Below are 14,702 nucleotides of genomic sequence, written 5' to 3'. Positions count from 1 at the left end.
GTCTCAGCCTAAGCCAACGAACAGCATGCCTTTTATAGCTATCAGGGCTTCTTTTCCTGTTACTAGTCAGACACCTCTTTAATCTACTTCCTGCAGTATAAACACTCCTACCCAATACAGACAGCAGTCTTTCACTTACATCTTAATGAACAGTCACACAATGCATATTCTGCATTGTTCTTTCACACAAAAGTCTTAGGCTGTCAAACTCAATGTCTCTTTAATAGGGTTATCTGCTGGTAGTTATACTTTGCCACTGAACTCAGTAATGTTGAATGTTCTTACAATCTCTATCTAAATACATTGCAGTTACTGTCCCCTTACTGTTGGTTCATTGCATTGTTTTATTCATATCCTGAAAATCTTTATTTAGCTATTAATGGAGCTCTATAAGGACAATGTACTAAGTTCTCTTTTGCTGTAACTGGAGACAGTCTAGGCATATACAACTTGTTAATGAAGACAGCAAAGTGGCTTCACTTTTTATGAAGGAATTAGAAAGAGAAATCCAGAAAACAGCAAAGGGGCAGCAAGGTAGCTAAGAACATGCCTCACTTTAAGCACATGAGTAATCCCATTAAGATCAACAGGACTGCTCTGATGCTTAAAAGTTGGGCATGTGCTCAAGTATCTTGCCAAACCAGGGTAACAATGACCACAAAAATAGCTGTCTTTTTAGGACTGCTTGTAAGAGATTTCGCTCTGTTGTTTGTTTTACCTGATGCATAAGAAGAGTTTGGTTTAAAAAAAATTAAATTAAAGGGAAACTGTCAAGGTCCAGGTCCAGCACAGAATTCTCATACCTACAGTAGAACCTCAAAGATACGAACACTAGAGTTACGGACTGACTGGTCAACCGGACAGCTTCAGGTTCCAGAGGGTATCAGGTAGCAGCGGAGACCAAAAAAAAAAAAAAAGGGGGGGGGGGGGGGGGGGGGAGCAAATATTTTACTGCCTCAGGGCTTCAGCCCTGGGGCTCAGGGCTTCAGCCAGGTTGGGGGTTAAGGCTGCAGTCACAGGGTGAGGGGGGTCAGGGCTCCGGGCAGGGGGTGGAAGTCAGGGCTTCTTACCCTTGGGAGCACTGGGGCTCAGGGCTTCGGCCCTGCTGGGGGTTTGGGGCTTTAGCTATGAGGGGAGTGCTGGTTTCAGCCCTAGCATTCCCACCATAGCTAAAGCCCCAAGCCCTGGCGCACCCCCCGCCCCAGCTGAAACCGGGGTTGGAGCCGTGGGCAGCCCTGAGTCCCAGCGCCCCCCACAGGGCAAAAGCCAGGAATGAAGCTGCGGGGCTGAAGCCCCAAGCCGCAGCGCTTACCCCAGATCTAAAGCCCTGAGCCCTGGTGCTCACAAGGGTCAGAAGCAGTGGTGAGCTGTAGCTGGTTCGCACCAGTTCGCAAGAACCGGTTGCTAAATTTAGACGCCAGTGTAGAACCGGTTCCTAAAGGGGCGGGCAAACTCCGGTCCGCGGGACCGTCCTGTCTGGCCTGCTTGAGCTCCCAGCTGGGGAGGCCAAGGCTCCCCCGGCCCCTCCCCCATTACATCCCCCTCTTGCAGAGCAGCCGGAGCCCTGGGGTAGCGGCGGTGGGGCTCCGGCAGCTATTTAAAGGGCTGGGGCGGTAGAAGCAGCGGGAGCCCCGGACTTTTTAAATAGCCCCCAGAGCCCCGCAGCCCTACCCCAGGCCTCCAGCAGTGGGGCTCTGGTGTCAATTCCTGCTGGGAGCCCCAGGTCCTTTAAATTGCCCCCTGGGGAAGCCGGGCCACCCCAGTACGGCGCACCGGCTTACTTTCACCTCTGGGTAAGGGGGTGGGGCTGCAAGCTCCGGCGGCTGCGCAGCATCCTTACACAGCAGCCTGGTAAGGGGGCCAGCTGGGGCTGGGAGGAGGGGTTGGATAAGGGGTAGGAAGCGGTTGGAGGGGGTGGAGGTTATGGGGAGATGGTCAAGGAATGGGGAACGGGGAGGGGGGGTGTTGGGTAGGCGTGGGAGTCCTGGGGGTCTGTCGGGGTGGTGGATGATGGGGTTGGGGCAGTCAGGGGACAGGGAGTGGGGCGAGTTGGGTAGGGGGCGGGGTCCTGGGGGGGCAGTAAGAATGGGGGGGTCTTGGGAGGGGGTGGTCAGGGGACGGGGGGGGTTGAGGGGTTGCAGGTTCTGAGGGGGGCAGTCGGGGGCAGGACATGGGTTGGGGTCGGATGGGTGGGTGGCGGGGGGGAGACAGGCATGTGGGGCTTGTACGGTTCCCTACTGGGTCTTTGGTGGCACTTCGGCGGCGGGTCCTTCACTTGCTCCAGGTGAAGGACCTGCCACCAAAAACCCAGAGCAAGTGAAGACCCCTCTGCTGCCGAAGTGCCGCCAAGGACCTGGTAGGGAACCGGTTCTTAGGATTTTGGGAGCTCATCACTGGTCAGAAGCCCTGACCCTGCCCAAAGCCCCAACCCTCCCTCTCCCACCCCAGCCCCATGGCAGAAATCCGTAATGTTCAGAGTTATGGACAACCTCCATTCCTGAGGTGTCAGTAACTCTGAGGTTCTACTGTAATGCTAACTAATAAGCATGGAGCCAGAAGGGGGAGTGATAACACCACATACACACTCAGATGATCTGTATATCCATAATAAAGCTGTTGAGATTTTACAGAAAAAAAAGGTAATTTTTAAGTGGATCCCGGAGCTTTACAGTCTAAAAACTGAAGTGTTAACAATGCTGCTTTCTAACTGGTTAAAAAGCAGTACAACTGGATACATGAAGGGTTTTGAAAGACTGAAGAACAAAAATTCTAAACACAGCTGGCAGACACAGACCAAATCACCAGAAACTTCCTTTGAAATTGTATGTTCACAACGTTTAACATCATAAGGGTTGTAACAGTAATAGTGATCTGTTCCTCTGGCTCTTCACTTCTTTACCTGGTCCCTGCCTAATGGGCAAAATCTTCAGATTATCATCCTGTAAGTCCTATTGAAACTTTAAGATCATGTAAAGAACCAGTAAAGGTATTTTAAACATGCTACATGACACCTCAAATTAGAAGTCTGCCTCACAAAAATAACCCAGACAAAACTAAGGTCACTGTTACTCTTAACTTGCTCTGAAATCCAAATTTACTTGCTCTGGGGCATCAGCAAGAGAAGAAGACAGAAAGAAAAAAAATGGAGATTCTTATAATGCAGTGAACAGTTTGTTTGTTTTTACAACATATGAATCTTTCAGATCCTAGGGTAACTGGCTCTGGTTTTCCTGCTCGCAGAGTGACAAATCACAGACTGCTCAGGAACACTTAACTGGTTCATAAATGGAAAATGAATGTATTCATTCAAAATAGTGATATACCTGTTTTACCCCCTATACCACATGAAGTGATCTGTAAGGCTCTTGGTTGTCCCTGTATTTTGCATAGTGTGTCCTATGTCTTCTGATGCTGTAGTCTCATACAAAACAAGAATATTTAGAGCCTAACCCCCAAAATCTAGTACATGAAGAAATAGCTCACATATCTACACATGAAGGCCATATGGTTTCACTATGCAGAAGAGAAATAGGGAATGCCTCAAGAAATTATGGATAAAAAATAACCTTTAGGGCATCTTACTAACCTAGTGGCAATGCTCTATGCTGAGTTTTGGGAGACCTATCTCTGGATTTCTAGTCCCCATTCTCTCACTCCCTGGACTGGATGAAGTTGTGTGTTGTAGACTAGAGGCAAGACACTATCCTTGGGGAAGGGAGAGGGCCTTGAGTGGTCGTTTTAGCTAATTATGGGGAAAATGTTGAGGGTCTCCAGAGAGAGTCCTAGCATGTAAAGTGCTTCTCAAACAAAATTATAATGGCTGTGCTGGGGGAATAGAAGATTAAAACCTGGGAGAAAATTAAAAGGTGAGAGGAGGAAATCTTTGTGGTTTTGTAACAGGCACATATTTTCCCCTGAGAGGTTCTATGTGCCTCTTCTTCACCTTGCTATACATCAAAATCTTAGTAGTCAGCCTAATTAATCACAAAAGAAACAAGAGTGGCTAAGAGCCAGTGGGTCCAACGGGGTTTAAATTGCTGAAATTTTGGTTTGGTTTTCTATTAACCCCCTCCTCCAAACATACACCAGTAAAAAAATATCCAATATCAACATTTTTAAAGGCTTCCTAAAAGGATCAGATTCTAAAATATTGACCCAATAAACAGAATTATCTACCAAAGCTCCTTTCGTAAAAGTTCCATCCCACACTCTCTGCATGACATGCAGCAAATTGCTCCAGTAAAGTATAGCGTCTAAAGCCACATAAACATAATGTTCCAGCCAGATCCTGAGCCCAATAATGTTAAACTCCCGTGTTAGGTGGATTTTCTTTTAGCTCAGTACAGAAATATAAGTGTACAGGCTATAAGTAAAGCATGTGATAGAAACCACTGAGCTGATTTATCCAGCCAGCAAAGCTGGCAGTAATCAGCTAGGATACAAATAAATAGGTCAATGGGTATTTCACACTTGATTGCTTTGGACAAGAAGTCACAGAGCTGAAACCAAAAATCTGAGACACAGCTACAATCCCAGATATAATAATAAAATGTACCTCTATTTAACTTACATTTCAATCCAGTTTCAGATAGTAAAAACCAAATAATGCATAGAAGAATAAGAGCTTTGGAAGAACCTTTTATACTTTCTTCCACTGATGTCTAAAGAGATGGAAAGTGATGGAGGAGCTCTAAATGCTTGCCTCCAAACCTCAACCTTTGAAGTAGGTCCCAAACCCTATTCCCGCTTTAATCTAAAATCTTCCCAATTAGAATGTGTGTGTTGTTCAGTTTTAAACATTTTTAACACCATGCTTTAGATGCATATGGCAATTGCAAGCACTTTAACAAGGTAAAATTGTGTTACTGAAACTTCTGTAAGCACCTCTGAACCATCTGCTGAAATGCTATTTTATTGCTTCCTCCAATTTAAATTGAGATATTCCTACTCTTCCTTCAGCAACAGTGAAATAAAGGGAAAACCATACTCACCTCCCCAATTTTCCTGCTATGGGGAAAAAATTCTGACAACAAGGTTCTAGCCTTCCCTATGACCTATAAGCCGTGCACTGGAAGGGTAGTAACTTACTCAAACTGGGATCAAGATGCTCTTACCTCAAGAAAGAAAATTAAGTGATTTTATATGTGTAAGGGTGACATCTTGTGGCCAAATATCAAAATCCCAGGTATGGAGTTTACGATTATTCCCACCTCATCCTCACAACTGCTTTTTAAAAGCAATCATTCAACTACTATTGATGCCTGTTCGTGTTCTATCTGCTAGCTAACAATTTCGAACATGGTCAGTTTTTAGGAGCCTTCTTTCATGTTTGCCTTCTTCAGAGCAGGAAAAGGAGAAAAAAGAAAATAAAAAAACACTCAATTTTATGTTATTCTGACCACATTTTTAAATGAACTTCTGAAAAAATAGATCAAACAAATAAACACACTTAAGAGTGTCTTTTGTTTTGGGGTATTTACATATTTAAAAAGCCAAACAAAAACTCACACATTTCTCTGACCAAATATCTACAAAATCACTACCTAGCCAGGGAATTTGTGGTTGCAATTTAGTGAAACCACAGGTCACGTCATAAATTCCCAAGCTCCTGTTGATAATCTAACCACAATGTTTAGGGCTTGATTCTCATCTCACACAGGTGTAAATCAGGAGTAACTCCACTGTGGTCAATGGAGTTACACTGATGTATGTTGGAACCAAAGTGAACCCATTTTATGTTAATTTCCTCAAAGGACATTGTTACCTTGGTTACTGCCGCTATACATCAGTGCACTGTCACTCAAGTCAGACAGGTTTTCCATGCGACGTGGGGGTGGTTGCATTAACTTCTGCCCCCCCTCTATCTCAGGATAAGTACGCACTGTAAGGCACAGTGAAGGCTGAACAAGGGCATCTTTCAGCATGGTTGAATCCAGGTCTTCAGCTCCTCTTTTGTTAATCTCAACAATTTCATCACCAGCTTTAAGGCCTGCAGAACAGAAAGTAACAGGTAAGTATCACACAGTAAGTTTCTGTTGCCCATGTACCCCAAAGACCTCAGTCTGTTTATTTATGAAGTGCTAGTAACTGTGATGTCTAGACATGACATAAACATTTATGATTCCAAACATGCAGAAACTTGATGGATGCTGATTTTTGTGAAGAGATCTATCTTAGGGTTTTCTACAGCATCCCATCACCATAGTATCATTGTGCTTGCTGTCACCATGTGGTACATTTACAGTGTATTCACTGAGTTCCACCATACACCCTTTGTGAGTGAAGAAATAAACTTTTCTTTACATCATTTTCTAGGAGAAAAACCATGCACAGCATTTACAGAACACACTGCTTATAAACAGACTCAGACTTCTAAAGCTTTCCAGATTATTGGTGAAGAAAGTAGTAGTGTGGGATGAATTCGAACAGGAATCTACTTTCCTGCTTCACATTGACCTGGGGGTTAGAATGAGAGAAAATGGATCATAGAAATAAGACACTAATTAATTCCTCAAGACTAAAAACATTTTTAACTTTAAAGTAAATTGTCCCAAGAAAGTCAAACTTCCAAGTTTCAAGACATCACAATTCTCATCATTAACTGGAGTCATTTAGCAGAGAGTGTCTGTTAGAAAATGTTTAGGGCAAGATTGTGGCTTTACATTAGTGGCTGCATTGCAGGGGTGGGTAGGAGGAGAAGCCATGTAACGGTGGCCCTTCTCTGCTGGTCAGTGCACAGGAAGGGATGGGAGAGATGCCCAATCATGACCCCACCCTTTCATGCAGACTAGCACCATAATTCATCTTAGATCAGGGGATCTTATCTTTTTCAATACCAGGACTCCCCTCCCCCAATACCAGGACTCCCCTCCCCCTCCATTTAGCTGGGATGGCACCTCCCCTTTAGCAATATGGAAAGAGCAAGATGGCCACGACCCCTTGCACTGAGACCTCCTCTTCTAGATTTCTAGCACTCTGGTATTGTGTAGGAGGACTCCACCTGGACTCTGCAGAAGGGTTCTTGTGCTCCTGCCCTTCCTTGCCCACCAAAGATGAGCCACCGTCTAACCCTCAGTATTTACAAACCAGTGAGTATAATACAGAAAAGGGAGAGGAGGAGGATTACTAGCCAAAAACCTTAGGGTGAGAACTAGGGAAGTACTAGGCAGGTGTGATAAGGCTCATAGTCAAATGGGAAAAAAACAGGGATTTGGGGCATTTCCCCAGTTCTGCCTTTTCTAGCGTCTCCGTTTCCATTTTTGCAGTAGCAAAAGTCATTTTATGACGGAAAACTGCTTTTTCCAATAGATAGACGCCGGGAAGATTTACTGGCTGGTTTGAGCATTGTGTTGTCTCTTCCCATCAACTATTCACAGCTCTCCTATCTGGCAGAACTGGAGTGCCTTGTGTTCTCATGGTGCAATCCCTGCGGTAAAAGTCATCTGAACACGTGTGACTGAATCGCTGACACTCTCTTTATAAAGCAGGATTAGCTATATCGTTTATTTAATTTTCTTCACACTGACGAATGCTTTATTGAAAGAGGCAAGTCATTACGATGGCTAAGGAAAAGAGGCAATGTCCCTAACTGAAACAGAATTGGATTTAGGACTTTATTTTGCCTCCTCCCTGGTCCTGAAAACATATGATATCCTATCACATAAATCCTCTAACGCTAAATTTATTGCTTGGAAATTTATTCATGGTATTTATCCAATTTTGTGCACTAGCTGTAGTCCCAGTGTCTAAGGGAAATAAGAATCTGGAGAGAAAACAGCTGGCTCCAACTCAGCCCAGGAAAGACAAAGGTGGTGATGATAGACAAACGGAAGCATTTTGAAGATCCAGCAGAGAATGTGACCTCACTCTGAACAGGCGGATTGTACATCCTGGCAGCCAGCGGCATGCTGGACCAGCTTTCATTATCAGGGGGGCCTCCAGGGTCAATCCAGGCTGAAGCATGTCACAGTGATCTGTTCTGGAGGTATTGAGTGCATTGATTAATGTAGCTAGGCTAGGACACTGCAATATGCTGTACCTTGGACTGGCCCTGGAGGCCACCTGAAAAAGAAAGCTAGTTCAACACACCACTACCTGTTTGGCATCTCATGCAGACCGACTTGAGCACATCACAATAAATAATATTCTGCACTGGCTGCCTAGCCAGCACTGGGCTGATTTCAAGATCCTGGTCCTTATCTTCATACCCCTAGCCAGGCTCCATCCTGTTCATCTGCAAAATCACCTCTTGCTCCACACCCCAATGTGTCAGCTGCACTTGAAAGGGGTGCTCAGGCTGACGGACAGCGGAAATTGCAGGGTCAGAGGACAAGCTGTTCTTGGTGGAAGCTGTTTAAGCACAGAGTTCTCTCTATAGGAGATCATGCAGACCCTGAGTCTTGCCATCATGAGGGCAGGATGCAAGACTCAGCTCTTTCAGCAAGACTTCCCCTAAGAATTGCATTGTGAATCCAGCTGCATCCTCCAGGAAATAAGCTGCCCAGATTTGATTCTGCTTAAGTAAGTGGCTTTACATTTGGTGAAATGGGGAGGGATGTCAGAGGAGGCTGTGGGAGCTTTGTTCTTCTTTAGGGGGGAAAAAAAAAAGATACTTCTCAGGGTTCGTCTACACTGCAGCTGCGAGTGTGCTTCCCAACTGAGGTATGCAGCGCACTAAAAATAGCAGAGTAGCCAGGGGTAGCACAGGCAGCGGTTTGGGCTAGCTGCCCACATATGTACCCAGGGAGTCCAGGTGGTTTTGAATTCGGGTGGCTAGCCCAAGCTGCCGCCTGTGCTGTTTTTAGCATGGTAGCTCAAGCAAAGCTAGAGTGTGTTTGTCTACCTGAGCTGGGAAGCACACCCCAGCTGCAATGTAGATGTGCCCTAAACATATATAATTGTGCCCAGATACTGTAGTGCTGGGCACCATATAGCTATAAGAACAATGCCGGTCCAAAAGTTGCAAACTTCAAAATTTATTGATTAAAACGGGGAAAAAATTGTCAATAAAAATTCTCATCATTTGACCAGCCCTAATAATATTCACCACTTCCCCACCCTTCGCCATTATTTTTTGCATGATAAAACTTATACTTGCACTGACTCATTTGCAAAACTAACAGCAGAATAAAATGAAACAAATGAGAATAGCTTCAAAATAAATGGACTGCAAAATCATAGTCTAAACAAGAACAAAACAGGTCAAGCATTTAGCATTATTCCGTTTTCTTTTCTGCTAACTAATGCCCTGTCACAGTGTTAACACATTAACATGTGTGTGACCATAAATGCTGCAATTGAGGCTTTATAGACTCTTTCTAACCTTGGTTCTTGTCAGATGGGATGAAATATCATTATTTTATAAAGATAATCAAGTATCTTAGAATTTGTATTATGTATTTAAGGGACATCATCAATTTGAAATATTAAACATGCTTCTCTCTGAATTTCTTTACCTATTATTACTTTGAGTATACTTAAGATTACTGTAATTGAAAGAGTAGAGAGCAAACGTTTTTTCCAATTTGTCAACTCACTATACAAAGTCCTATCATCTGTACAAACTGAGAAATATAGTCACTATTTCTCTCTCAGTTATAGGTATCTTACGTTTTACTTACTATAATAGTAGGTAAAAAAAATGTTCACACAGAAGTGTGATTTTTTCTAAAGTTGACCCTGTTCTTTTGAAAAGACCAATTTCCTATTGACAACTTAGTTTAGCATTCCAAATCCATAGTAGGCATGCACCCAGTTTTCTTTGTTTGCTTGTTTTTTGTCTAGAATCTTGCTCAAATATCTTGTAAAATTCAGGAAACTGCACTTGATATTTCCAGAATTTCCAAGCTGAAGGAGGACTGTCCAGACCTCCCTTCCCTATCCCTTTATATTTGCCTTGACTCACCACAGAACCCCAGAGCCTTTTGTTTGCCTACCTATGCGCCTGCATTGTGTAAGGAGAAATATTAAAGGATTTTGCAGGAAACTTCATACACTCTGGCCAGAAAGATGGTGGCCATTCATATGGGAAGAGAGTGGGGAGTGGAAAGTGACAGGAAAAAAGAGTGGAGGATCATCATGATTCTGAAAGAGATGTAGAGTCCTCCAAAAACACTACTGAAATCCTCTTAGCTGATTACACCCTTGGGTCAGTTCTCTGGCCTAGTCAGCTCTGTTACATCCCAGGTTCAGAGCAGCCATGCTTCCTGAAATGGCTGAAAGCAAAACTAGGGACAGTGATCTCTGCCACTGGAGTGAAGATGTGCCATTTATTTTATTTCTTCATCTCTTAGTATCAGTTCTAGAGTGGCTTTATGGACCACTTGTCTTTCTCGCTGCAGTACATGGTGATCCTGCTATGTAAGGCCTGGTCTACACTACGACTTTAATTCGGATTTAGCTGCGTTAATCCGAATTAATCCTTAACCCGTCCACACAACGGAGCCAGTTACTTCGAATTAAAGGGCACTTAAAATCGATTTCTGTACTCCACCCCGACGAGCGGAGTAGCACCAAAATCGATTTTGTAAATTCGAATTAGGGGTAGTGTGGCCGCACACCACCGAATTACTGTGGTTAAAATTAATGGGGTAGTGTGGCCGCACACCACCGAATTAATGTGGTTAAAAACCGAATTAATGTGCTTAGTGTGGCCGCGCACAATCGAATTTATACAATCTGTTTCCCAAATTCGAATTATCTAAATTCGAATTAATCTCGTAGTGTAGACGTACCCTTAGAGAAGGGATGGGCAGAAAAGCAGTTCAGAATGAAGGGTGACTGCACATATACTGTAGTCAATCCCAAATCATTCCGTAGGTTGGACGGGGAGGTAGACATATGCTAAGGCAGCAGTTCTCAACCCGTGGGCCGCATGTGGCCCAATTAGCACACAGCTGCGGCCCAGCTCAGCTGTGTGCTAAAGGCCACGGGCTCTGGACTCCCAGCTGCCCTGCTGCATGGCGGGCTCCGGGCTCACAGCTGCGCGGCGGGCTCTGGGCAGCTGGCTGCCACCCGGCCACACATAATGGGGTCGGGGTCCTGGCTGCCCCCCAGCCCCACATGGTAGGGGTCCCCACACAGCAGGGTCTGGAGACAGGGTCCCTGCCCCCCACCCAGCTCTCCACTTCTGGCCCCACTCTGTGGAGGGGTCTCTGGGCAGAGGACACTGAGCATAGGGGTTTGTGGGGAGGGGCTAGGTGGGGGGCACTGTGGTTCTCAACCAGTGGCCCAGGTAACACTTTGTGGGCCGCATATGTGGCCCACCATGATAAACAGATTAAGAACCACTGTGCTAAGGTATCTGGGGCCCTTCCAAACACTTCTTTGGGACAAGCACAGGTTTTTCGTTCTGTTTGTACAGCACCTAACACGATGGAGTCCTTCTGGTCTATGACTGGCACTCCTAACTGCTACTGCAATACCAATAATAAAATAACAACAACAATGAGACTATTTTAACTTTGGTAGAAGTCTTCCAGTATTTTTTACCTTTCTTGAAAGCCAGACCTGTCTCTTTTACACGGTTCACATAAAGCCGACGAAACCCTTCTTCTTCCACAGAAGAGAGAGAAAAGCCTACAGAAATACCAAGCGACACAATTAAAACATCTTCAGAATTAGTTATATAAAAACCACAAGAGACATCTCATGCACAATATCTGAGGGCACTCTTTTCCACAATAAGCCAAATCCTTGATAAAGCAGTACCCAATCCTATTGTGAGCATCCTTTACTCATGCAAGTAGTTCCATAGCAGTATTCAAGAAGTCTACTTGTGAGTAAGGATTATCCATGTGAGTAATGGGCTTTTCAGAATTGGGGCCCAATTTTTCAGGGGGTGAGGGGTAGTATTAAAGCTTTAAAAAACTGAAAAGGAAAATTACTAAATAAATAAGTTACTTAAAAAGCTGAATTGAATTTTTGCATTTACATAAATCATTCAAGTTTTATTTGGGGAGGCCACAGCTGTAAATTGCTGGAATGTGCTTAAAACTGTCTTGCCACAAAAGGTCACTTCAAGAAGTTGGATATTTGCAGACAAAATGTATATAATGTTATGGTTTGTGTCCCAAACCAACAAAGGCCAGGAAATTCAGAGTTATGGCTGATACTCACACAAGGCATAATAGTGCCTGTTCAAGCAGAATGTCAGCTTTTACTTTTTGAATTTCCTGGGCTGGGCTGGTTTGTAAAATGCTGCCTTTTTTTCTTTTCTCAGCTGCTGCTGGCATGACTTGTTATTCACCAAGTCTCAGTGCACACTTTTATGGCTAAGTTATAAACCTGCAAACCAGAGATTTATAATGGAAATACTGACACAGACTTAATTTTAAGCGTGCAAATGACACAACTATATTTGATATTGGTGATTTTCTTTATCCATTACTTGGATTTAATATAATGTCAGCTCTAATGTGTGTATAAAATAAAATGTATTTTATTAAATTTGTTTTATTTATTTACTATTGAGACTTACCTAAAAAAGGACATTTGCTTTTCTGAAACTTCATGGCACCCTAGATGTGTATTATTCTTTTTTTCAAAGAAAACTTTTATGAATCTCTAGGGAGAGATGCTTGTTTGACATGCAATCAGCCATCAGTCAAGAGGAAGCAGATGTACTGGGAGCCCATTCTGACTCTGACTCCCTTCAAATTGATGTTTATGGATGGCAAGTTATTCTTTCATTCATCATTAAAAAAATAGGGGCCAGGCCACAGGCCTGTGGCATATGGCCATTTATCACTTAACAGACAATTTGGAGACCAGAAGCAGGGCTCCTCAACTTGGAATATAAATGGAATCTGTCAAGCTCACTTCATGCACCAAGGTTAGTGGGGAGAGAAATTCTGAATAAACTGAAGAACGGCCAGGAAAAAAGAAACGGTAACTATGGGCTTGTCCTCACTGCAGAGTTAATTCAAGTCCCATCCAGTCACAAAACCCCTTAACTCAAGTGTGGCAGTGCATTTAACCTGAGTGAACTGACCCATCCAGGCTACAGCACGAGTTAGCAGAACACACCAGCTGCTAGTCCAATCACTCTGTGCAGCTCAAGTGTTATTTTGCAACGTGTGCTCAAGCTAGACCAACTCCAGAGGCATTAACTCAAGTGTAGATCAGCCAACGCTGCAGTGAACACATAGCCTATAACATGGCTCTTGAAAGATGGGACCAAGACATTGATGAGATACTTGTGAGCTGTTTATGAGCTATAGTGTCCCCTTCCAGAGAGAACCCGGTGAAAGTGGACAAGTTCAGCTGGAAACTCTGCAGTTTACTGTAGGCCATCTCTACACTACAAAATTATGTCGACCTAACTTACGTCGCATACAGCCACTGCAGTTATTAAATCGCTTGTGTGTGTGCATGCTTGGCTCCTTGTGTCGGTGGTGCACGTCCTTACCAGGAGCACTTGTATCGACCGTATTGTCAGTGTGGGATGGCTTCTGAAAGCCAGTAATAATGACAGTAAGCAACGCAGTGTCTACACTGACACTGTGTCAACTTAATTACATTGACTGTAACTCTACGCTGCTCAGGGTGGTGGTGTTACTAAATCGGCATAGAGAGGCGTTGGCGGGAGCCAAATTTAAGTGAAGACACTTCCACAGCTAGGTCGATGCAAGGCAGCTTACATTGACCTGTGTAGTGTAGACCAGGCCTTAGTAGAGTTTCTCTCAACCATTTTGCTTGGGGAGCTGGGTTTGTCTGCCTTGAGTTGCTTTACCTTAGCGAAGTCATTTAACCTCTCTGCCTTTGATTCTCTAGCTGTTCCATGAAGATAGGAACACTTTCCTACCTTACAAAGGCACTGTCAGGATTAATTAACAGTTTGTAAGAAGATTAAAAGTGTACAAGAATTATGATGATGATTATAGCTGGAATTCTAGCAATACCAACAGTTAATGTTGCCTACAATTTCTGTAATGACAACACTTCTTTAAATAACACTTTCTCAAGCAGGCTGCATAAGGCACATGGAATTTTGGTACATAGTGTTAAAATCTTAAAAATGTGCAGTAAGTTCGCTTTGGATTGAATGAAGCACAGTAGTGAAAGCACGTGATAATTTGGAAGCAGTCTTTTACAGAGCACACTGAAGGTGGTAGGAGCACTGCCTCATTCAATACAATAATTTAAGATCCTGCATAGGTGCATTCTATTACTATCTAACTAACATAGGCTCCAATTCAGGAAAGCATCCCTATTCATGGAAGCACTTATACAAGTGCTTATATGCTTTCCTGATTTGGGACTACAGTGTTGCCACACTACGGATTTGTTTTAATTATTATGGTTTTTAAAAAACTAGGAAATTCAAAAAATATCTCTGTTAAGACAGCAAAGTTTAGAGTCCCAATGCTATAAAGGCTTACACACATGCTTAGTTTTTTTTTCATATTGCGAGAGGTCAGTAGGACTACTCACTGCATGTAAACTTAAGCACATGATCTTGGTAGGACTGTAAAAGTCAGCACTTTGTTAAAATTGCAAAGGTTATGTTAATCTACATAAAGGCAACATCAAGCATTAAAAATTCAAATGCACTTGCAAATGCTCTTGTCTCTCGTATGCATGCATTTCAATATAGGCTTAATATTACAACATCACTTAATATTATTTTCACAGGACCCAGGCCTTATTCAGAGCCCGATCCTGCTCCCATTAAAGTCAAAAGGAGTTTTGCTATTTCTTTC

General features: G+C 43.6%; 1 protein-coding gene across 3 annotated transcripts in view; it reads right to left on the bottom strand.

The window, feature by feature from the left end:
• LOC113406611 (T-lymphoma invasion and metastasis-inducing protein 1-like) overlaps positions 1–14,702 on the bottom strand; it is a 104,228-nt gene that overhangs the window by 36,148 nt on the left and 53,378 nt on the right. For all 3 annotated transcript variants that reach the window (XM_026652259.1, XM_026652266.1, XM_026652270.1), the window contains exons 12-13: positions 11,491–11,577; positions 5,765–5,989 (exon numbers count right to left, since the gene is read on the bottom strand). In XM_026652259.1, the coding sequence (XP_026508044.1) occupies positions 5,765–5,989; positions 11,491–11,577 (312 nt within the window). The remainder of the gene's footprint in view (positions 1–5,764; positions 5,990–11,490; positions 11,578–14,702) is intronic.

Source organism: Terrapene carolina, unplaced genomic scaffold (assembly GCF_002925995.2).
Source record: "Terrapene carolina triunguis isolate 2854851 unplaced genomic scaffold, T_m_triunguis-2.0 Scaffold31, whole genome shotgun sequence".
Taxonomy (NCBI): Eukaryota; Metazoa; Chordata; order Testudines; family Emydidae; genus Terrapene; species Terrapene triunguis.
Note: the sequence above shows the minus strand (reverse complement) of the source record. Positions and strands in the feature narration are given on the sequence as shown.